The sequence below is a fragment of the Taudactylus pleione genome, unplaced genomic scaffold (genome assembly GCF_031769625.1).
Source record: "Taudactylus pleione unplaced genomic scaffold, aTauple2 ptg000266l, whole genome shotgun sequence".
Lineage (NCBI taxonomy): Eukaryota > Metazoa > Chordata > Amphibia > Anura > Myobatrachidae > Taudactylus > Taudactylus pleione.
In genome coordinates, this window is record NW_028284668.1 from 377970 (window position 1) to 403883 (window position 25914).

General features: G+C 47.6%; 1 protein-coding gene across 1 annotated transcript in view; it reads right to left on the bottom strand.

The window, feature by feature from the left end:
- Positions 1–3002: 3002 nt before the first annotated feature.
- The window catches only part of UCHL5 (ubiquitin C-terminal hydrolase L5), a 96995-nt gene continuing 74083 nt past the window's right edge, over positions 3003–25914 (bottom strand). The window contains exons 10-11 of the mRNA XM_088481202.1: positions 11462–11560; positions 3003–4716 (exon numbers count right to left, since the gene is read on the bottom strand). Of these exons, the coding sequence (XP_088337328.1) occupies positions 4675–4716; positions 11462–11560 (141 nt within the window). The 3' untranslated portion in view covers positions 3003–4674. The remainder of the gene's footprint in view (positions 4717–11461; positions 11561–25914) is intronic.

Genomic DNA, 25914 nt, shown 5'->3' on the forward strand with positions numbered 1-25914 from the left:
CAACTTCCTCTCTGGGATGAATGACTCCCAGCAGCAACAGTAGGTGTAGCAATGCAGGATCCCCTGGAGGAATCCCAGATAGAAGAGGAGTCAGTCATGCCAGTTACATGGCCTGTAGGACTATACGAATCCTGACTGAGGTGGAAATTGACTAGGAGGGAGTTGACCGTGTGGTTTGCAGGCGCTTGGATACAACAGGATAAAGGGATTTAGGTATCCCTGGACTGCTTATGGTCTTAGCCACAGTTTCTGAACTTGGCAGTAACTTTTTATGAACGTGCTGCAGGTGGATGTTCCTAGGTGGTTAACGTCCTTACCCCTACTTATTACACCTTTACATACAAAACATATGGCAAGACAGTAGTTGTCCGGATTTGGACTGAAATATTTCCAGACCAAAGAGGTGGAATGTTTGGTCTTCTGCCCTGGCATGACCGTGATGGGCTTTTTCATCCCACAGGCAACTGTCTCCCCCAGTGCCTGATTTAAAAACCACATCACCATCAGAATCCTCCTCGTCAACTTCCTCCTCAGCGCCAGTTACACCAATATCCTCATCCTGTTATACTTCAACAGTGACATCTTCAATTTGAATATTAGCAACTGAACTCTGGGTGCTCCTTCCAGCACTCGCAGATGGTCGTGCAAATGGTGGAAGGAGCCACCTTTTCCCATCCAGTGTTGGGAAGGTCAGGCATTGCAACTGCCGCCACACTTGGACTCTCCTTGGGGATTTGTGATATTTTCTTAGAACGCACAGTTCTTTGCTGTGCTTTTGCCAGCTTAACTCTGTTCATTTTTCTAGCGGGAGGAGGGCGGCTTCCATAGTCTTGTGAAGCTGAACCAGCTGAACATAGGGAAGGAGCTTAGCCGTTCCTTGCCACTCCATGTCGCAAATGGCATTTTGGCAAGTTTACGTTTCTCCTCAGACGATTTACATTTATTTTTTAAAGGTCATTTTACTGAACTTTGGCTTTTTGGATTTTACATGCCCTCTATTATGACATTCGGCATCGGCCTTGGCAGACAACGTTGATGGCATGTCATCGTCTATATCATGACTAGTGGTAGCAGCTTCAGCACTAGGAGGAAGTGGTTCTTGATCTTTCCCTATTTTATCCTCCAAATTTTTGTCCTCCATTATTTTTATGGAGTAAATAAGCCCTGTAAAAATTTGTATTAATTATATAACCCCTTTTTATTTGGAGTGAATACACAGCACAGGGCAGCCCCTGTAAAAATTATTTGGATTAATTAAATAGCCCCTTTTTATTTGGAGTGAATATACACAGGGCAGCGTACCCCTACACCACACAGAATATAAAAAACAGCGCTTGTATATTTGTTCTAAATTAATGGAATGCTACTAAATAGCAACTTGATTCAGTTCCTACAATGTGTCAATACAAGTTAATATGTAGCGCACAATTATTTGGTTAACATATTTCAATGTTTATAGCAATTTTACTGGTGTTTAAGTTATTCATACACATGGGAGAGAACAGGGTTTTGATCTTACCTGCCATGGGTCACACAAGGAGATGAGAAGGCTAAATATATGTCCCTATTACTGCCTACCTCTCGTGTGGGACTTCTCCGATGCTGGCTGGTTCCCGCTGTTCACCTGCTCGTCCGTCCGAACGGTGTGATGTTATACAGTTACTCCAGAATTCTGTGCAATGGTGTGGCACTTCCAACGCGTTTCAGGCATAGGCCCTTTGTCTAGGAATAGAGTCAGGTGGCTGGGGTCTCCTTTTTATATACAAAAAACTTTATTGATGAAAAACAGAAGTTCTCCATCTCATTTTTAAGAAAGGTGGTTACCATGTGGTCCAATATGTCGTCTTCATGGTTGCGTTTATATAAAATAGATGTGTTTTAAAAGTAATAAATATTTATGTTGTTTTTAATAATTTATTTATATCTAGTAATACATTTATTTGTGTGTGTATAGATAGATAAATTATACACATGCCAAAGGTCCCCCACATGTACCATTAAAACACACACTAGCCAACACATGTATTGCCCCCAACAGCCAAGTGAGGAAGTGATGGGGGAGGGGGGATGGAAATAAAAAGCGGGGAAGAAAAGGACTGAAGCGAGGTACAGGCAGGTGGAAATAGAGTGGAAAAGAAAAACATCAGGCAACGCGATGATGAATTGGCCATGACTGATTCTGATTGCAATATATTTGAGTTGATTGCGGAATACCTTGATCTGTATCTAATTTGTTTATACAAGTAGGTGGTTAACAGGTTTAGTGTTCCAGCTAGGCTGTTTTAGAAGAACGCTGCGCTCTGCTAAAACCGCCTACCCTGAGCCTTCCCCCACCTGCAGGCCGCATAGAACGATCACTGCGGCACGTTGTAGTGAATGATCATCGCTGGGTGAATAGATGCCTTGCGTACGGCATCTATACACTGTGACGGGAGAGCTTGGGGCAAGCCCAGCCCCTCCATAAGTGCTGGGCACGCCCCCAAAATGTGACAAATTGGAGGCATGTCACAAGGACATGCCAGCGACACCAGCTTTTCAGGAGTGCGTGCGCATAGGCTCTCTGTTGGCACCCTCAGCGCCCTGCCCACAGTCTAGCGGGAACACTAATGGTCCTTAACTTAGCCATCAGTTCTCATTATTAAGGACAAACAATCTGATAGTTATTGGCAAAATGTATCCAAATCGATTTTAGTGATCTTTGATCACAGTCTAATGGTACAAGAGTTAGCTGCCTTCTATAGCTTATATCAGTGGAAAGAGGTCGCCCACAAACGGTCAGTCATTCACAAAAGCTAACTGCCAGGTTTCATCTTGAGATGCAACTTATTAGAACCAATGTTTAAGAACATATGCAAAAAGATAGTGGGCATTTGCATATTAATCGCCGCTGAGACTCTGCAAAATGTCGCAATTGCGGCTGTCATAGCGCGCCTCTCTGAATCAGGCCTAATAGGAGTATGGTTAGGTGAGTTGTACCACATAATTCACATAATAGACGACAATTTGGTCGAAAGATTTTTTAAATAAAAAAATAAAATAAAAAATGAACATCCAAAGTCACAACTGAGAGATGACAGTCACCAGTAATTCCCTTTGATAACCTCTTTTATTTGCAAATAAGCCTTTAAGGATTCACACTTGCTCCCCTTCTTTTGAACTTTTATTACTTTATGAATAGATACACTTTTTAGCTGTACAAACTTTTGAGAATCTTAGTAACTACCACCCTTATGAATGAGATCCGGCTATCACTCGATGTGCCAGCTTGTGAATTACATTGTATACATTTCCATTTTACACTGGAGTTTTGCAATTAAAATAATAGATTGGGGCCTTACATGGATAGACTGACATAAGAAATCCTATGATTTACAGGTAACCGTGCAATTATTTGAATTTGCAAATTAGGCAGCATTGACAATCAAAACTGAATGTATTTCATCTCAAATCTGAACCGAATATACGATAGTAACTGTTACCGCCATAGCCAAGCTTCAAACATAACAGCTAAGGCTCAAATGCAATAGCCTGTGGGGAACAGGCACAATTTCTGTGAGCCAGCTGCTAGATTTAAGGTTTGGTTTTGCATTAAAACTAATTGATGCTTTAAAGCTAGTGGCTCTCTCTTCAAAATAGAGCCGGCAATCGAAACTGCAGATTACATTTGAGTCTAAATGTTAAGCAGGGGACCAAAGATCTAGGACATCTATTATATTTTCCTTAGTTATGAAGTAAACACTTCTGTTTTTCCACCCAGAACTAAAGTGTAGTTTTGATGGCTGCAAGATAAATGAGGAATTATATGTTACCTTGGCTCCTTGATGTCAGCATACATCAATAAGTTAAATCCACCCTTTGCATGGGAAATAGGAGAGAAGCAGAACCCTGTATTGGTTGTGCACCCTGGTCCCATAATTGCTTCTGGCAGCCGATATTCCAAGTCACAGTTCCAATAATAATTAAGCAATTAACATTACATCAGTGCACCAAAGAGGTACGAAGGCCGGATCAAAAAGGTGGCTTATCAGTTAAACCGTAGTTCCTTAGTTTTGGGGTCCACAATTTCATCATTGACCACAACAACGCAGTAGAGGGAAGGGACCCCACAAACTCAGGTGTTATGGAAGAAGGAAATGAATGGGGACAGATAGCATTACTTTCCCTAATGTTCATTCCAGGGAGCAGTCACCCTTTAAACATAGATCTTTAATATTGGGTGCAAATCTTGTCCTACCCTTCTAGCTTGCTTCCATATTACACTATTTGACTAATTATACAGATATTATTCCATTTAGGAAAGTATAAAAGAAAATTCCCATAGGAAAATGCCCAGTAGGAACAGTTATAATCATATACAAACAGCAACAGGTTTTCCCTTGTCCTGACTAACAATGCATTATTTTTCCCAGATTCTGCAACTCCGCATTATTTGAGATGAATAGCATGTGCACTGATAAATCTGTACCACATCTGTATGTGATAAACTATTCTCTTACTTGTACTAAGGCTGCAAACAGTGCTGAATGTGAATAGAAAACTGGAAAGTTTGCATCATGTGTGTAATTCATGAAATTTCTTGGTGGCTAATATTTTTCCAAGTTGGATGACAACAGAAGATTGAAGCAGGACTTTTATCTTCTCGCTGACTACACATTCCCAGCAAGAAGATTCCAATCATTTCGCTTCTGGAAGACGCCTTGTTTGTTTTACTTTGGCCTAAAAGAAGAGAGAAAATCAAAGTTAAAAGCTCTATATAAAAGGTGGTGTTTTATAAATAGCCTATTGCTTGGCCAGAAAAATTAAATATCTTTCTTTAAAAGGCATTTGACTAGAATCAAGGTCTGGACTAAAAGGAACTTAAATAATGGCAACATTACCCATATACTTTAAATATCAGCATTATGCTAAATAGTCATAGGATATATACATGGCTAATCTGCTTCTACCTCCTCTTTCCTTCTAATCCCCAGGTATGTAACAAACCACCACAATTATCTTTTAGATTTGAACGTTATCAGACTTTAATCTGTGCATGTTTTTAAGCATGTATCAGCAACTATTTTTAACTAGGAGAACCTTCTGCCTGGGCTTCCAAATTTTAGGTCTCCACATTAGTAGAAAGATTGTACTAGTTCTTACTGTCAGAACATTTATTTTGATCTACTGACCAATCTACCCACATTGGGGCCGATTCAGAGTTGGGAGCAAACTTAAAACAAACAAACAAAAAAAAAGCCATTACAGGTTGAGTCTCCCATATCCAAATATTCCGAAACACGGAATATTCCGAAATACGGAACATTTTTAGCATGACTGAGAAAGTGAAACCTTTGCTTTCTGATGGTTCAATGTACACAAACTTTGTTTAAAGCACAAATTATTAAAAATATAGTATAAAATGACCTTCAGGCTATGTGTATAAGGTGTATATAACACACAAATGCATTCTGTGTTTAGATTTGGGTCCCATTCCCAAGATATTTCATTATTTTATGCAAATATTCCAAAATACGGAATATTCAGATATCCAAAATACCCCTGGTCCCAAGCATTTTGGATATGGGAGACTCAACCTGTTACAAATTCAGTTCCACTAGTACACACCCTTCCCAACTATAAATCTCTGCACATTCCAATACTACCCCACTTGCAATGCAGTATAGTTAGAACAAGGTGTAAAAATATATATATATATCAAATTGTGATTCTCACTAGGGCCCGAGGCAAATCTCATATTTCTACAATATAACCTGCTACGTTTGTATACATTAGGTTTGAGGTTAAGAATCACTTTTCCACAACCTTAACCTGTTTGCATGCCAAGTCTCTAAAGACATGTAGAAATCTCAACTCTTAATATTCAACAACTTTTCAACTCACTACAAAATGTCCCCAAAATGTATACATTCCCCTTTTTCCGATTTGGCAGTCTTACATCTGACTACCTAATAACTTCATATCTGGACAACACTAAAATAAATCCAACCCCTTCAGCTGTCCCAGAAGATAGGATTTTGGTACTTACCAGTAAAATCCCTTTCTCCGATTCCACAGGGGACACTGGAGATCAAGACACTGGGGTATAGACGGGTGGATGAGAGGAGCTGGCACTTTAAATCTTTAAGTGTGAGTGACTCCTCCCCCTCTATCCCCCAGAAGCCACAGTTAGAGTAATGGAGCCCGAGGAGACGGAAACAGAATCAGAAGACAAACTGAGGAGAATGAATCAAAAAAAGACAAAAGCCGAATAGAAAACATACAATGAATGTAAAAACAGGATACAATGGCACGTAAAGCAGACCTGGGAGGACGTCCAGTGTCGCCTGTGGAATCGGAGAAAGGTATTTACAGGTAAGTACCAAAATTCTATTTTCTCCCTCATCCACCATTGAAGCGAGGAGAGTCAGGGTGGGTATCCCCATGGTATCCACAGGGATGTCCTAAAACAGTTCCCCTAAGGGTGGGGGACGCTCCTGAGCAGAAAGAAGAACTCGTTGCCCAAAAGGAAGCATCCTGAGAGGCAAAAGTATCAAAGGAGTAAAACCAAAGATAAGTGTGGACAGAAGACTATGTGGCTGTCTTGCATAATTGCTCTGCAGAGGCACCACGACTAAACGCCTACACTGGCCCCACAGACCAGGTAGAATGTGCTGTTGCAGTGTTCCAGACAGGGGGATCAGCCTGCGTGTATACCTGAGCGATAGTCATACGTAATCATCGAGCCAGAGTCTGTTTGTTAGCTGGCCATCCTCGTTTGTTAGAAAATCTGATGCTCTTTTTGTGCTGTATGGTTTTAACAGAGATCGTATGCTCCACAGATACGGAGAGCACGAACCACATCCAGGAAGGCTTCACCTACAGAAAGGTCTGAAGACTGAATAGCTGGAACCACAATCTCTTCATTCACATGAAAATGGGACACTACCTTATGAAGGTAACCATCCCTTGTGCGGAGAACAGCTCTACCCTGGGGAAAAATCAAAAATGGGGAGAGACAAGAGAGAACTGCCAAATCAGACTGCGTGCAGAAGAGATAGCGAGTGTAGATTTGAAATGGTTGACAGCGAAGTCAGAGTTCAGAGGTTCAAATGGGGGAGCCTGTAGAACCAAAGACAAATCACACGATGAGACAAAGGGTGACTGAACTCTGAGAACACCCTGTAAAAATATTCTAATATCCCGCAAAGAAGCAATCCTTCGCTGGAACCAGGCTGACACTCTCAGGGTGACCAGGCAGAGATCAACCTCTAACCCAGCCTGGAGAAAAGAAAGTACCCGGGAAACCCCAATAACCCGTAGGGTCGTACTTTCTTTTGGAATACCATTTACCAAAAGAGGAAGGTTTTCGTGCCCTAAGCATCGTTTGAATCACAGAGCTGAAGAAACCCTTGACTCTTAAGATGGAGTGGTAGGGTCCTTGTGGTAGGGTCTCGTTGCCGCAAGCCCTGGAGTGCTTTCAGCTCTATCAGAGCCGGGTCTCGCGCATGCGCACAAAGGAGCCGCCTCTGTCATGCGCATGCGCACTGGGCCAACATCGACCCGCTTGCGAGCGTGTCTGAATTAGGCCCAGAGTTTGAGAACCACTGCACTAGACAATTAAAATGAGCGATTGAACGATTAAGACATTGTAATCGTTCAATCGCTCATTAATCGTTCAGTAATCGTGCAGTATTAGCGTTCCCGCTAGGCTGTTTTAGCGGGGCGCGGCTCCCTGCCCTCCTTCTTGAGGGCAAAAAGCACCCTGCCATCCAGAAGGAGGGCAAAAAGCGCCCTGCCCTCAAAGCCTGCGGGTGCCGTCTTCACCCACGAGACGCAGTGTCCCGCGGGTGGAGAAATGTGCATGCGCCCGGCATCTATTCTCACTGTCTGCAGCACTTGGGGGCTGCCCGCGTGTCTGTAAGTGCCGGGCACGCCCCCAAGTATGACGAAAAGGGGACGCGTCTTATAGACATGCCTCCTTTTCATGGGCACGCCCCTTTTTCAGGCACGTGCACATAGTTGCCCTCTCTAGCTCCGGCGCCCTGTACACTAAGTATAACATCGAAAGAGACCAGCGATGCACACTCCCGCTGGTAGTTTGACAACAATCATCGTCTGAACATGCAGACCAACCTGCCCATAATGACAGGTTGGGCATGTTCAGGGATGAGGGAGGGTGCCTGCACTGAATGACATATCATTCAGTGTAGGCACACTGCAAAGGATGATGAACGACTGTACAATTAAAATGTCGTAATCGTATAGTCGTTCCTCTATCGTCTAATGTGTACCTTTAGTTTGCTGTTTGCTTGTCCTGCGAGAACTAGACGGTCTGGAGGAAGACTGTCCCTTTGCTCGTCCCTGAGGGCGAAAGTACCAATAAGACTGCCTAGACTTTAGCTAGCTCATCCATCTCTGCTCCAAAAAGTATATTCCCCCAAAAATTATAAGGATTCCATAGCCTTCTTTGACCCTGTATCTGCTTTCCAGGACCTTAACCAAAAGGACTCTATGAGCCACAACTGAGGCTGCCGATGCCTTAGAAGCTAGCAGCCCAGCATCTATTGCAGCTTCTCCCAAATAGGAGGTCGCTTCCTGTATTTGGGAGATCTAGGTCAGCTGTTCTCTGGTAGCATTTGGCAGATTTCTTCCAATGACCCCGTCCATTCTTCAGCCTTGGCTACTCAAGCCTCAGCCATAGGTTTAAATTTTTCTATCTGGAGAATCTTTAAGAGAAGACGCTGACGGAATAGGCAACGTAGCATTCCTGACTAAATGTGTCACATGAGCATCCACAGTAGGAAGGCTTTCCCACTTATTACAATCAGAAGCTGGGAAAGGATACAAAAGATGCTCATCTTTTTGTAACATGGAACAGTCTATCTGGGTTACACCAAGCCTCTTCCATAAGCTCAGTGAGCTGCTCAGATTTAGGAAACTTAGGTTTTACCACCTTCTGTTTAAACACTGGAGCCTTCTTTCTAAGAGCTGGTTAATCATCCTGTATATTTAGGATTGATTTACACGCCCTCACTAAGGAAGGAACATCCACTGTAGAAGGACGTCCTCCTCTTCCAAACTAGACCCTGGAGAAGAGCCTGGCGCATCATTCGATTCCTCTGAAGATGAGTCTGAATCTACATGCTGCGCAGACTGATAAAAAGATAGTCACTAAGGCGCCTAAGCGGAGGTTATCGGTCTGTTTGCAACAGCTGACTGAGCCATACTCTCTGACTTGAGTGGGCATAAACATCCACCCAGGATGGATGTATAGGAGGGGCAAACATAGCATGCTCTGGGTATCCCATTAAAGGAGGCAGTGTGGGTATAGCCAAACGATACACTACCTGCGTCATCACCTGAGACAAAAAGGACACCCAAGATGGCTCCTATACAGAGGCTGGTAGACTGGACTGGTGAGGTGGTTCTTTATAACAGACAGCACACAAACCATCCTTAATAAAGTCCTGAGGGGGCAACAACACCAAACAGGATTTACATGAAACACGTGGCTCCACCTCCCGTTTCCCTTTAATTTTTGACATAGCAATTATAAAGGTAACAATGCAATGTAATGTAACAGCCTTCACAAACAACAAGTAATTGAAGTACAGAGAATAAACCCCCACACACCTGCAACAGAGAGATAAGGAGAAATTATAACGGACAGTGAGAAATAAAAGGCAGTATCACCCAGCAGCTAGCAAACAGTCGCATACAATGCATATGCAATTTAGTTGCAATGGGCTCTGAATCAACTACTCAAAACACGAGGCTTGGTAGGATATAGAGAACTATATACCCAACCCAGGGAAGAGGTATATAGGGAGACTGACCCAAAACCTCCTGAGACCAAACCGCTTCAGCAGAGCACCAATAGTTGACTGTGCGCATCTCATCTGCACGAGGAGGGTAGGAGGAGAGACCCAGACGCGGGAAACACTTGATGGATCAGAGTCTGGGTTGGGGGGTGGGGGGGGGGGAGGAGCTGCTGGGGGAGAGTCTTCCTCCCCTAAGCTGCATCAACCGGCCAGGTACGCTGGCTTCATGGCAGCAGCAGTGTCTGCTGCCGATCCCCGATGCCAGACGATAAGGTCCCGGTGGTCTAGTGAGGACGCAGACGCACCAGGCCCTCACTGCAGTGGCTTCCAGTCTCCGGCCTACAGTGCCAGAAGGACTGCTGAGCGCGATTTCCCCATAAGCGAGGAGCAGCCTTACCTGACATCTCCGTGCATCCGGGTTGAATTCTGCTACACCAAACAAACAACTGAATGCCTGTGGCCGGGGTATATGTGAAGGAGGACCAGAGGCATTCTGGGAGCTGAAAGCTTAACCGTTTGGTGCCTGGATCACTCCACCCACATTATTCCCCATGTATCCCTGTGGATCCGTATGGACGCTGAAGAAGAAACTGGGACTATTAATATGGGGGCACTTACTATAAAAAAATAAATAAAAAAAAAATTAAATATGGCAGTACAAATAATATCATTTGTAAACTATGGGGGTGGGGGGGATAACTACTTACACCAAAATGGATGCATGTGTTTTTGTTTTAAACAATACAAGGATACGGTTTTATACTCTCACTGGTAACAACAGGAGGGGTCCAAGCTTTTTTGTATGGGTCAAGCACCCTCTGATTGTTCAGCCCCCCACCGATTTACAGGTTATAACTTAATGCATCGTTAAACTATTGACGTGAGTGGGGGTGTAGAAAAAAAAAAAAAAAAAAGTCTCCTAAGGAGACTAACAGTAAACAGCTTGGCAGACACACTAGGGGGAATTCAATTAGATAAGAGTTTGCAAAAGGTGTCAAACTCACACACTTCATCTTCATGAGCGCACCCGAGATACACACACAACTCAATTACAAATGCCAATTTGCACTACTCATAGTGAGTGCAAATTTTGTCCAAATAGAGAAAGGGAACATAGCATTATAAAAAAAAATGAAAAAAAAAGTGGGAAAACCTTCCTGAACCCCAAAAGAGTGACAAATTTGTTAGCAGAAGTTGAACAACGCCTTAAAAATTTGGACACAGTACAGATCAGTAATTATGTTCTAGGGGCCAATTCCCAATATATGTCTGCAATTGCAGGAATGTCAAAACAGCATCAATATTCGATTCACGTAGCTAAGGGAGGAGTAATTTGCCATGAATGATGGCTAGTGAGATACAGACAGTTATAGGCCACAATCAATAAAACTAGTTTTGGAAGAACACTTTTTCCTCTATAAAAGAATGAACTTTTTCAATAAATAAAAAAAAGTGTATACTGAGGAGTTATTTAAGGGGTGTGGGGCTGCTCTTTAATTTCTGCGCTTCCATTTTTGCCTTTCACTGTAAATAATGCTGCTTCTCAATTTAATTTGCAATTTATATGCATATTACAATAATTAATAGATAACGAAGTTTTACAAATACTTTTTAGCTGAAAGACTATGCTGTATATCAGACAAAAGTTGTAAAACACGAACCTTTTCTACTAGTGGTATTAACTGCTGATGTTCTGCCAAAGTTTTCAGCAATTCCATGATGAACGGGAGATAGTTGTGTTTTCTTCTGATGTTCTCAATCTGATAAATTAAGACATACTATATATTAGAGGTGTCATGGTTTTTGCCAGTTGTCTGAACAGCTAAGTTTGTCCACATCAATTTACCTTTAGGCATGTTAAACTTTCCATGGTGTCCAAAAGAGTAGCCACTAGGGTTTTAGGTTTGATATAATCGTGTGTAAAAATAGTAAGAGCCATTTAGCATTTCTGAATTTGTGATGTAATGTTTTAGCACAGCTGGTTACACATGTATCACAACAAAGTGTACAGATAATGTATTTTGTAAAGTAAAGCATGAGGGGAGGTTAATTAAGTGATAAAAGGAGACCATGCAGAACAAAAGAAAAATAATGAATTAGAATAAATGGTTATAAAGGCATATATGTATCATTTTTTTATAGCTCATAGTCATTGCAGCTATATTTTATATGAGAATCCTTGAAAAGGTTATATGTAGTTCTATTGTTTGGAATACCACAAACACTCTAAGAGCAAGAGAGATCCATTTTCCCCTTATATTATTCCTGTCCCAATTATAAATGGTATATTTTTATCATCAGAAAAAAAAAGGGCTGACACTTCAGTTTCTTCTTAATGTTAGAATAGGTCTAAGTAAATGAATGCTCAGCCCCGCTCTCTCAAGGGGAATGCAGCCAACCCTCCTTTCCATGGGTGTGGGGTTTGGTCCGGTTTCATTTCCTAGATAGGACTTCCTGTTCTGTAATGACGCCGACCTGCATCCTGGAAAAGCCAGCTGCTTCCCTGCCGGTGTTTGCAACATGCTGTCTGCTGCTGCTAGCAGACTACGGGTCCCCAGCCGCATCCCCCCTGACTATTGGGGACCACACCCCTGCACCTCCAGCCATGCCTGCTGGCAGTCTCCCTTCTCCCCACACCCCTTCAGCCCTCCATCCGAGCACCTGCTCTGCCGTAGGTAAGGAGAGTGTTACAGTCGTACTCCACCCATGGACCAGAGCCATAGGGTTAAACTGTAGAAGCCAGAAGGAGAAGCAGGGAGAGCAGAGACGGAAAAAAAAAAAACCCACACACATGTACACATTGTGGTGGTGAATAGAGGCCAAAATATGAAAATTCTGTCAATGTCCCAATATTTATGCACCTAACTGTATATATATATATATAAATAATGAGAAAATAAATATATATATATATTTGTGTGTGTGATATATTATAATAAATATATATATATATTATAATATATCACACACACACACACACACACGTCAGGCTGCAAGAAGAGAGTCCAAGTGAGACTGTGGCAGCTATAGAGACCAGTGTGCCTGGAGGCCATGCAGTCTGGCAGGAAGGTCTGCCAATCGCCAACACTGTGTATGTGAAGCCCAGCTACAGGCCATTATGCAGTGTCCAGACCCTCAAGCCAGACAGGAAGGACCACAAGAGAGACTTTGTGCGAAGGGCAGGAGGCTGTGTATATACTTGTAAGAGACAGGACTGGGACTACAAGAGACTGTTTATAATGGGCAGCTAGTCTGTAAATATATGTCAGGGTCCAAGCAGTGAGGTAGTGCCCTGCCTGAGGGGCTAGGTTGTTTATTATTTTGTTCCTGAAATGCTGACAGTAAAGCACCATTTATTTTAATTTTAACCTGCAAAGCTGTGTTTGGCTCTTTATTATGCACCTACTCTTCACACTACTGACCTCTCTACTCAGCTAATTACCCCAGATACAGTATATCACAATATATAAATCCTTAGATAGGGATGGCACTCATTCGGGCCTTGCATAACAAATACAGGACTCCTGTTTAAATCCAACATTTCAAGACCACATTATAAGGCCCTGTCCCCAGGCAAGAAGCAAAAGGAGTGGCAGCCATGGTAAATGTAAAAAACAACACACACACACACACACACACACACCGGCCACTTTCCGTGTTTTTGGATCTTTCTTCGTGTTTTGGATCTGGATTGGTTTTGCCAAAACCACACTTCCGTGTTTTGGGTTCTGGGTTTTGTGTTTTGGGTCTGGATTTTTTCTTTTTGTTCCTACGCTATTAATAACCCCAATAACATTAATTTCCACACCTCACAATATTGTTTTTAGGCCAAAAGGTTGCACCGAGGTAGCTGGATGACTATGCTAAGAGACACAAGTGGGCTGCACAAACACGTGGCCCATCTAGGAGTGGCACTGCAGTAGCAGACAGGAAGCCAATCAGCGTTATGGTGCCCATTTGCATATAGCACGGACCCGGGAGATCCGTGCTACATGCATCTGTGTGATTGGCACAGAGCAATGACGGGTCCGTGAGACCAGTCTGTGCAGCTGTGGTAAAAAATAAAACAAAAACCTGTGTAAAAAAAGATAAAAAATGGCGTGCCCCCCCCAAAAAAGAGGAACCAGCCCCAGGCATTAGTGACTCAGTGCTGGGTGTGCTTAAATACAGGGGACAAACGATGTAAGGGTCCCCTGTACTTAAGCACAACCAGCACTGGGATAGTCAGCACCAGCGCTGGTTGCCAAAATACGGGGGACAAACGACATAGGGGTCCCCCGTATTCTGCGCAAACAGCTCTGGGCTCTGATCCGGTCCTGGTTCTGGAGATACAGGGGAACCATACAAATTTTATTTCCCCTGTATGTTCCAGAACCAGCACTGGACGTTTTCTAGCGGGGGGCTGATGCCACAGCCAGGGGAGCCCTTTCACTGGGCCCCCCAGCCGCAGCATCAGCCCTGACTGCTAGTCAGCCCAGGCCGGGGATCCCTGGAGAGCTGGGGACCCCCCCAATAAAGGGGTCACCCTCTCTAGGGCACCCCAGGCCCAGGCTGATAGCCCGGGGGTTATCCCCACCACCCCTGGTGGCGGGTTGATAGTGTGGTGTAAATAAATAATATCAAACATTGGGCCTGATTCAGAGCCGTTCGCTATTTGCGGTCGTTCGTTCAAAAACAAGGGGTGGCTATTCAAATTATCCATTCGCAAATTGCAGTCTGTTCACACCTCTAAGTCTGAACGAGCGAGCAAAACATACGCTCGTTTATTTGATAAAAACGCCCCCTGGCCGCTCGCACCATACGTCATGTCCGCTATTTATTAGATTAATCGAGTACATCGTACAGCGTATGAACTGCTCGCTATTCTTGTGGTTGGTTTTTTCAACCGCTATTTTGCGAGCAGTTCTGAGTTAAAAAAAAACACTGACGTGGTCAATGACGCTGCTGTATTAATTATGCACTCCCTTAAAACGCCCTTTAAGCACGCCTGCGTTCGAATTCCACTCCCCCGTTTTCAAGCACCTTCCCCTGTTACCACCCACATACGCCTCATTCTGTCACTGAAAATAGCAGGCACTCGCTATATAGCGTACAAACGATTTTCGGCCGCACTGACTGGTTCGCGCATGCATACTAAAAACCGTACGCATGCGCAGATGTGCGAACATCGCTCGGAACGAGCGTACTGCCGCTAGCGAGCGGCTCTGAATGGGGGCCATTGTCTTTACAAGTAGAACTGCAAGTACCAGCAAGCCTGCCCCGCATGCTGGTACTTGGAGAACCACAAGTACCAGCATGCAGGGCATTAAGGGCCCACTAGTACCTGTATAAAAAAAAAAAAAAAAAAAACACAGGACACACACACCATCACAGTATAAGTTTATCACACACAACCACACACACACACACACACACACACACACACTAGCATCGGTCCACTTGTCCGAACTTGGCAAAAAAAAACAAAAGCGAAAACCCGATTCCCGAATGAGAGCTTAGCGGCGGGGTATCACCATGGAAACCCCGCTGCTAAGCGTTCATTGGCTGAGAGAAGTCATCCCCCGTCTCTCAGCTACAATGGAGGGAGCCGTTCATTGGCTAATGGTGGTAACTGCAGGGTAAACTTTAATAACCTTGCGGCTCCCACCAAGTCCGGGGATGCCTACTTTGGAACGAAGAGGACAGAACCTCGCATAGGAGATGGTATGTTTTTTTTTTCACAGGTCCCCTATGGATAATTTACCGGACAAGTGGACCGATGCTACAGGGTTACATAAGTGAGTGAGTATGTGTGTGTATGTATGTTTAATAAACTTATTCTGTCACCGTGTGTGTGTCCTGTGTTTTTTTTTTTTTTTTTACAGGTGAACTACAGGTACTAGTGGGCCCTTAATGCCCTGCATGCTGGTACTTGTGGTTCTCCAAGTACCAGCATACGGGGCAGGCTTGCTGGGACTTTCAGTTCTACTTGTAAAGACAATGTTTGATATTATTTATTTACACCACACCACCCGCCACCAGCCTGGGGTGCCCTAGAGAGGGTGACCCCTTTATCTGGGGGGGGGGGGGTCCTGAGCTCTCCAGGGATCCTCGGCCTGGGCTGACTAGATATCAGGGCTGATGCTGCGGCTGGGGGGCCCGGTGAATGGGCTCCCCTGGCTGTGGCATCAGCCCCCCGCTAGAAAAAATATGAGATATGGTAAGAACTTACCCTTGTTATCTCTATTTCTACGAAGTCCATAGGGTTCCACAGGATACCTTGGGTATAGGTGTGACGTCAGTCGCTGGGCACCATAGAGTTAAGCTTTTCAGCCTCCCAGGATGCACTAGGGTCACCCTCCTATACCCCGCCCCCGAGCCAAGGCACCTCAGTTAGTTATCAAGCCATAGGCCGGAGGAGGAGAAGGAAGAGAGAGAAAAAAGATCTGGACACATACAAGAATCACATTCTCACCAGAGGGAGACGGAAAACCGGTGACCAGAGCAAAGCCCATCTGCAGCACAGGTGCGACAGGGCGGGAGTCCTATGGAACCCTATGGACTTCGTAGAAATAGAGATAACAAGGGTAAGTTCTTACCATATCTCATATTTTCTACTTCAGGGTCCATAGGGTATCCACAGGATACCTTGGGGATGTCCCAAAGCAGTATCCTTTAAGGGTGGGGACGCTCCTGTGCAGAAAGGAGAATCCGCCGCCCGAAGGAAGCATCCTGAGAGGCGAAGGTGTCAAACCTGTAATACCTCACGAAGGTATGGACAGAGGACCACGTAGCAGCCTTGCAGATCTGAACTGCCGAGGCACCACGTCGAGCTGCCCACGAAGGACCCACAGACCTAGTGGAATGAGCCTTCAGAGAAGGTGGGACCGGTAGGCCTTCATGAAGATAAGCTTCAGAAATAGCCATACGGATCCAGGCTGCCAAAGTTTGCTTTGAAGCAGGCCAACCCTTTTTACGGAAGCCATAGAGGACAAACAAAGCGTCCGACTTCCTAAACGAAGAAGTGCGGTCAACATAAGTCCTTAAGGCCCGCACAACATCCAGAAAGACCCGGTGAGTTAAAGGCCGGAACAACTATTTCCTCGTTAACATGAAACTGGGAAACAATTTTGGGAAGAAACTCGGGCCGAGTGCGGAGCACTGCCCTGTTCCCATGAAAAACCAAGAAAGGGGGTCTACAAGAAAGAGCCCCTAACTCAGAAACACGTCTGGCCGAAGCAATGGCCAGAAGGAAAACAGTCTTAGCTGTTAGCCATTTAAGATCCACTGAGCCCAGTGGTTCAAACGGCGGTCCTTGGAGAGCCCTCAGGACCACAGCCAAATCCCAAGGCGCCACAGGTGGAACAAAGGGCGGCTGAATGCGGAGAACACCCTGCATAAAGGTGCGCACATCCGGGATTGTAGCAATCCTACGGTGAAACCAGACAGATAGGGCCGAAACCTGTACCTTCAAAGAAGCAAGGCGAAGCCCATGATCTAGTCCCGCTTGCAGGAAGGCGAGAATCCGAGACAGACGAAACTCCCACGGTGCATAACCTCTCGGTCGACACCACTGGAAGAACGTATGCCACACGCGATGGTATATCCTCGCGGAAGACGGTTTCCGAGCTCGTAACATAGTACGCACCACAGAGCTGGAAAACCCCCGGGACCTCAGCATGGCCGTCTCAACAGCCACGCCGTCAAAGACAGCCGAGTCAGGTCCGGGTGAAGGCAAGGACCCTGAGACAGAAGGTCCGGTCGTAGCGGCAACCGCAGAGGACTGTCCACGGACAGACCCTGAAGGTCTGAGAACCAGTGCCGTCTGGGCCACGCGGGAGCTATCAACAGGAGCGTCCCTCCTTCCTGTTTGAATTTCCGGATTACCCGTGGAAGAAGGGAGACCGGAGGGAACAGGTATGCGAACCGGAACGTCCACCGGACGGACAGAGCATCCACCAGAGACGCCCCTTCGTCTCTTGTGCGAGACCCGTACACCGGCAACTTGTTGTTGTGCCGGGACGCCATGAGGTCGATTTCTGGAAGACCCCACCTGTCCACCAGTAGTTGAAAAACATCCAGGTGCAGGGACCATTCCCCCGGATGAACGTCTTGGCGACTTAGAAAGTCCGCCTCCCAATTGAGCACTCCCGGGATGAAGACCGCTGATATGGCCGGAAGATTGCGCTCCGCCCAAAACAGGATCCGAGAGACCTCTACGAGAGCCGCCCGACTGCGAGTTCCTCCTTGCCTGTTTATGTAGGCCACGGTGGTAGCGTTGTCCGACTGGACCTGCACCGGGCGACCCTGGAGAAACCGCTGTGCCTGCTGGAGAGCATTGAAGACCGCACGGAGTTCCAAGATATTTATTGGAAGCTCCGCTTCTGTCGGCGTCCACCTGCCCTGAAACAAGTGTGGACCCGAAACTGCTCCCCAGCCCCGAAGACTGGCGTCCGTTGTTAACAGGACCCAATTTGGAACCCAGAACGGACGTCCCTTGTTGAGGTGGATCGTCTGTAACCACCACGCAAGGGACAGGCGAACCTCCGGGGTGAGCACAATCGTCTGGGACTTCAGAGACTGAGTCAGCCCGTTCCACTTGGACAGGATCAGGTGCTGCAGAGGTCTGGAGTGAAACTGGGCGTATTCCACCATGTCGAACACCGACACCATGGAGCCCAGTAACCTCATCGCCGAGTGTAAGGACACCCGGCGGCTGTGCAGGCAACTGTGCACCCTTGACTGTAAAGCAGAGATCTTGTCCTCCGTCACGAAGATCCTTTGCTGTCCCGAGTCCAATAAGGCTCCAAGATGCAGAATCCTCCGAGACGGGATTAGAGTGGACTTCTGCCAGTTGATTAGCCAGCCGTGCCGTTGCAGCAGTGCAATGGTCAGGTCCAAGTGGCGTAACAGGAGCTCTGGAGATCCTGCCACCAATAACAGGTCGTCCAAATACGGCAACATGCGGACTCCCTGCAGCCGCAGAGAAGCCGCCATGACCGCCATCACCTTGGTGAAAACACGTGGTGCTGTTGCCAGGCCAAAAGGTAACGCCCGAAACTGGAAGTGGTCGCTACGGATTGCAAACCTGAGGAACTGTTGATGGCGCAAAAGAATAGGGACATGCAGGTAAGCGTCCTGTATGTCCAATGACACCATGTAGTCCCCAGGTTCCAGTGCCAGAATGATGGACTGTAGGGTCTCCATCCGAAACTTCGGGACCCGCAAAGACTTGTTGAGTGCTTTGAGGTTGAGAATCGGACGATATGACCCATTGGGTTTCTGTACCAAAAATAGATTTGAATAGAAACCCTGGCCCCTCTGGGAGAATGGAACAGGCACTATAACTCCAGCCTGGAGCATAGTGTGCAATACCTTCCGCAGCTCCGTAGCCTTGTTCCGGTTTGATGGTAGACCCGTGGTGAAGAAGCGAGCCGGGGATCTGTGCCGGAAGGAGAGGGCGTATCCGTGGGAAACCACCTCCAGAACCCAAGTGTCTGTCGTAGTGGTCGACCAACACTGGACGAACTGTAGCAGGCGGCCTCCCACCCTGGGATCCCCCAAAGGGAGGCCCGGACCGTCAGGCCGCAGGCTTGTCATCTGGCTTGGGGGCCGGACGTCTGGTACTCCATGCCTGCTTCCGGGGCTTGACCGATTTCTTAGGGCCAGCCTGTCGAGGAAACGACTGTGGTTTGGGCCTGCCCTGGGCCCTAGATGACCGAAAGGACGATGGTCCAGAACGAGCAGCGGCCGACGGGAGACAAGCAGATTTGGCTGCCGCCAGCGTGGCCACAATCTTATCCAGATCCGGACCGAAGAGAACTTCTCCGGTAAACGGCAACGCTTCCAGACCTTTCTTGGAATCTGCGCCCGCCTTCCAGGATCGCAGCCACAAGGTGCGACGAGCAGCTACCGCTGCTGAAGAAATTCTAGACACCAGAGTACTAATGTCTAGAGCCGCCTCGATGATGTAGGTGGCCGAATCACGGAGATTGCCAATCAACTCCGCCTGTTCGGCCGGACAGTCGGATTCAAAAGAAGCCTCTAATGAATCTGCCCAGCGCTCCATCGCTCTGGCAACCCAGCAAATGGCCATAGCCGGCCGTGCTGCCCCCCCTGCAAGGGAATAAGCGGACTTCAGGCAGATTTCTAGCATCCTTAAGGGAGGACATGGATGGCATCGGCAATGTGGCACTACGGACAAGACGGGTCACGTGAGAATCCACCTGTGGAGGGGATTCCCACTTAGCAAAATAATTATCCGCAAACGGATAAGCCACCGCCAGGCGTCTCTGCGGCTGGTATCGCTTGCCAGGCTGTTTCCACGCCTCCTCTAAATGGTCCACCAACTGACCCGAAAGAGGAAAGACTGTGGCATCGCCCTTCACATCTTTGAAAAAGGCATACTTAGATTTAGCCGCTGGGGGAACTTCGTCCTCAATCACCAAGGCTGTGCGGACCGCCCGAATAAGTCCAGGAATATATACTTTGGACTTAGCATCAGCGTCCTTAGTATGGAGAGGCTCCGCTAACGGTACTTTGCACGTGGTACACTGTAACCGGAGGGGAAAATCACTTTCAGACATGATGGCACCACGTATGTGACCTCTCTCACCAATTAAGTATTAAATAGGCGAGAGACCACCCTGCAGCACCGCACCGCAAGGGCTTTAGCAGAAAGAACAGGGACAGTAATAAAGCCGACAGTTTAGAGAAGAAAAGTTACAGGCAGCGCTAGCACAGTCACATACAATGCAGAGAAATAACAATTCCTGCACTAACAGCGCTGATCACTCAACTACACAGACACAGGGCCTGGTAGGACACAGCGCTGCATACACAGACCTGAGCCACAGCGGAGGAGAGGTATGCGGGGGGACCCAGACCACGATGCTTCCGTCCAGCGCTTCCAGCAGCGTTCACCATGCGTTCTGAAGAAGATGGCCGCCGAGGAGCAGAGAGGAGGCTGGCCTGGGGGAGGAGCGCTGCCACAGGACCAGTCGGCAGCATGCAGAGAGGGCTGTGTGCAGCGGGGGAGGCGCCGGCTGTGAGACAGGGAAGGCGCGCTCCCCTGGCATGCATTTAACCCCTGGGACGCCGCAGCGCTACCGCTCTGCTGCGGTCCGCTGTCCCAGGGGGTAGTGGAAAGCGCAGGTTGGTCGCCTGGCTCCACGCTGCAGCCAGTCCCCAGGGAGCCCCCTGCCTGGGGACTTAGGACCATGTGACCAGCGGGGACCCACCGCGGGACCCCGCTGCTTACCTTTGTCCCCCTTGGATCCAGCCATGGTCCGGAACATCTGGGGTCACCGCTAGCTGTGACCCCAGATGCTCACCAGCATCCCCGGATCGGTACCGGCGTTCTGGTACCGGCGGGGGTGTAGGGAAGACAGCATGGACGTCAGGACTGACTGTCCATGCTGTACATCCAGATGTGCAGCCACAGCTGCACTGAAGAAAGCTTCAGGGGCTCTTCTAGCCCCCACTCCGACAGGTGCACCCGACGCCAGCCGGGCACCAAACTAAACTGAGGTGCCTTGGCTCGGGGCGGGGTATAGGAGGGGGACCCTAGTGCATCCTGGGAGGCTGAAAAGCTTAACTCTATGGTGCCCAGCGACTGACGTCACACCTATACCCAAGGTATCCTGTGGATACCCTATGGACCCTGAAGTAGAAAGTCCAGTGCTGGTTCTGGAACATACAGGGGGAACCCTACAAATTTTTTCCCCTGTATTTCCAGAACCGGATCAGACCCCAGAGCTGGTTGCGCAGAATACGGGGGACCCCAACGTCGTTTGTCCCCCGTATTTTGGCAACCAGCGCTGGTTCTGACTAGCCCGATGCTGGTTGTGCTTAAGTACAGGGGACCCCTACGTCGTTTGTCCCCTGTATTTAAGCACACCCAACACTGGGTCACTAATGCCCGGGGCTGGTTGCTCTTTTTTTTGGGGGGGGGGGGGCAAGCCATTTTTTTCTATTTTTACACAGGTTTTTTTTCTTTTACCACAGCAGCACAGACGGGTCTCACGGACCAGTCAGTGCTCTGTGTCAATGACACAGATGCAAGTAGCACGGATCTCCTGGTCCGTTCGTGCATCTGTGTAATTGAAATACACAGCAGCACAGGCTGGTCTCACTGACCCATCTGTGCTCTGTGTCACTGTCAATCACACAGATGCATGTAGCACGGATCTCCCGGATCCGTGCTACATGCAAATGAGCACCATAATGCTGATTGGCTGAGAGCCGTGACAGACGGCTCTGTCAGCCAATCAGCACTTTGCCCATTAAAGGCAAATGCATTTTTTTTAAATGGCCGCTTGTGGCAAAACCTCGAGATCCGACAAGAGATCTTGACGTTTTGCCTCGGGAGAGGGATCAGGGGCAGACAGGGAGATCCGAGCTTGGGCTCGGATCGCCCCGGATCCCCGAAGTTCGGTTCTCAGGGCACCGAACCCGCTCATCCCATATATATATATATATATTACACACACACACACACACACACACACACACACATACATACATAGTTGTGCCCTTATATTAATGCTGCATCTAAATAAAACAGATTTCCCCATAGAGAATTCCGGAGCATCCGAAGCTCGCGTTAGCTGCAGCGGGAGCTCGCTGCAGTGGGAGCCGGCGGAAAGGCGGGGGGGTTGCAGGCGTCAGCTGAAGCCAGAACCCGGGGGACAGTAGCGGGCTTTAGCGACGGCAGTGCAGGTGTTAGGACCCGGGGGACAGAGGAGGATTTAGACCTAATGGACCCCCTAAGCAAGACACCGATTTGTGGCCCCCTTTCTTCAAACAATCCATAACGCTATTTTCGTTCCTGATTTATTCCCTATTTTTCCTACTTATATTGTAATGTCCCTTACACATTATGCCACCCAGTAATTCCATTTACATATTATGCCACACAGTAATTCCATTTACATATTATGCCACCCGGTAACATATAACATACTGTATATAATGGTGCAGTGTTTTTAAATGGGTTGTCTCGTGTCACACCACTGCAGCAATGAAGCTACAGGGCCTAATTCACTACGGATTGCAATTCTGCCTATATGCCCGCAATGCAGGTGCTAATATCAGCGTTGATATGTAAATGTTTGCATTGGCATTGCGATTGCAGCCTAACATAAGGACGGCCACTTCCCCTTACTCACATCCGTATACTTTTCAACATAGCAAAATAATCGGTAACATCGGATCCATATACGGCAGGTCAGACCTCACTCAGGAATTGCATACTTCAGCTTACTCTATGAGGCCTCAGGCTGCGTATGGTATCGCAGTGGCTAATCTATGCACACCCCTGCAACACCGTTGAAACGCACTGGCACGCATGAGTTCACCTGACCACCCCGTTACCACCCACAAATGGCACTTCCTGTCAATCACTGTGCCATGGTTCTGCGTATCCTCTGAGTTCACTTTCTGGTTCGAATGCACTGCGATGCATACACATGCACAGTATTCAACAATCGGCCGATTGCGTGCATCTTAGCACTTGAGATCCTTGCTGAATAAGGCCCACAGTATTTATAAAGAAACACAGACTCCTGCATTGCGGCCAGCATTATATAACTCAGCATGAGAAGTACAGTATAGCCTTTTGTGTTCCAAAATGTACTTTATTAGAAGGGCACTAATTTATCATATAAGGTTCATCTGTTTATTGTATTCTATATTTTTATCAAGGGTCTGGAGAATGCCATAATAAAGGAAGTAATAATGAGCATATTTAATATGTATAACATGGTCTAGCCCAGTCTGAAACTACAGCCAAAAAGAAACAACCAACTTCGCAAGCCTCCACCCGCGGACGGAACCACCCACGGCTGACACCCCCCCGCCGTGGTCGACCCCCCCCTCAATAGCTACTAGAGCTGGTGAGTGCTGCTTAATCACACTGCCATCCACCATCCAACACTAGGCTGACTCCCAGGCAGAAACGACCAACTCCGCAGACAACCCCCCCTACGGCCAACCGCCCCTCCGCAGCTGACCCTCTCCCCCCTCACGACCCACCGCTGCTGCAGCTGAACTAAGGTGCCCCGGATCCACCACCCGAAATCGCTGACACTCACCATCTGTTTATTCTTGTAACCGGTCTGGAGCTTGGACGGCAGCAGCGCGGCACCTCGGCTCAGCTTCTTCTTGGCTCCTCTCTGAGCGTGTGACGTAACAAGCGGTACAGTGCAGGGGGGAGGGCTCGGAGAGGAGAGTGAACCAGAGCAGCACCCGGCGGCAGCTGTCCAATCGATCATGAGCTGGTGCTGACAGTCTGCCGGGGCCGCATGAAACTATATAACAAGCCTCCATACAGCCCTGTCAGTGGGCCCCCTGGGAGCCACCGGGCGCTTATGTTGCCTAGCGGGAAATCCGCTACTGCCGGGGGAGGTAGCAGCACACAGAATGCAGGCTCGGATCTGGTAGATCCATGATACCCGCTTCTGTGTTTAATTAAAAAAAAAGTTGTGGCCCCGCCCCCCAGAAAACAACCAGCATCGGGCTTTGGAGCCCCAGTACTGGTTGTGCTAAATACAGTGGACAAATGACGTAGGGGTCCCCTGTATTAAGCACAACCAGCACCAGGCTTTTCAGAATCTGTCCTGGTTGCCAAAATACGGGGGACAAATGACGTAGGGGTCCCCCGTATTTAGCGCAACCAGCACAGGGCTCTGAGCCGGTCCTGTTTCTGGAAATACAGGGGGGAAAAAAAAAAAAAAAGCACTGGACTCCTAGCAAGGGGGGTGATGCCACAGCCAGGGGAGCACTTTCACCTGGTCCCGCAGCATCACCCCTGACCGCTAGTCAGCCCAGGCTGGGGATCCCTGGGGAGTTGGGGACCCACCCCCCAATAAAGGGGTCCCCCCCTCCACAGGGCACCCCAAGCCCAGGCTGACAGCCCAGGGCTATCCCCAGCACCCTGGGCAGTGGGTGCCGGGTTGATTATGTAAAGTGTGGTGCATATGAAAATATAAATATTGTCTTTTGCTGTGGAACTACAGTTCCCAGCAAGCCTCCCAAGCATGCTGGTACTTGGAGAAGCACAAGTATCAGCATACAGGGCATTACGGGCTTGCTGGTACTTTTAGTTCCACAGCAAGTACAATTTTATTAAAACACACACATACACACACACACACACACACACACACGTACACACCTAGTATCCCTGAAGCCATTCTGTTCTCTTCTCCAGTAGATAATCCAATGGGGAATATCTGTAATAAAAATTCCTTACTCACCTCTTCCTATGCGTGGCTCTGTCCTCTTCACACAATCCAGGGTCTTGGCAAAAAAAAAAAAAGATACGGGGACCCTCGCACATTGACTTCAATGGTGAGAACTTAGCATGCCCTTTATAAAAATGGCGCCTCAGCGCCATTTTTGAAATTCAAAGATGGCCATCGCGAGCCAATCATGGTTCGCGACGTAACTGCCCCCCCCCTCGGCTGGCTTAAATATAGCCAGCGCGAGGCCCCGTCCATTCAGTCAATGGCCAGGGAGCTGGAGAGACCAGCTGAAGATGATACCGCGGAAGCCCTGGATGGGCGGCGGCCGCGCACAAAGAGCTTAATGGCCGCCGCGCTCCAGGTGAAGACGCCGTAGAAGTCCTGGGGGAGCGGCAGCCATGTAAAAGAGCTTAAAGGCTGCCGCCCCACAGTTGAAGGTGCAGCATAATCAAATACTTAAAAAAAACGGTGTCCGTCTTACTTTAAATATTTCTTTTGCAGGGGTACTATAGGTGCCAGCAGGCCATTAATGCCCCGCTGCTGGTACTTGTGGTTCTCAAAGTACCAGTATGCAAGGATGCCTGCTGGGACCTGTAGTACTACTGCAAAAGACAATATTTATATTTTCATATGCATCACACAACAAAAATCAACCCAGCACCCACCACCCAGGGGGGCTGAGGAGGGGGTGGGGGTGGGGGTACTCCTTTATTGGGGGGGGGTCCCCAACTCCCCAGGGATCCCCAGCCTGGGCTGACTAGCGGTCAGGGGTGATGCTGCGGCTGGGGGGGCCTTGTGAAAGGGCTCCCCTGGCTGTGGCATCACCCTCCCCCGCTAGTAGTAGTCCAGTGCTGGTTCTGGTAAATACAGGGGGACACAGGACAGGTTCT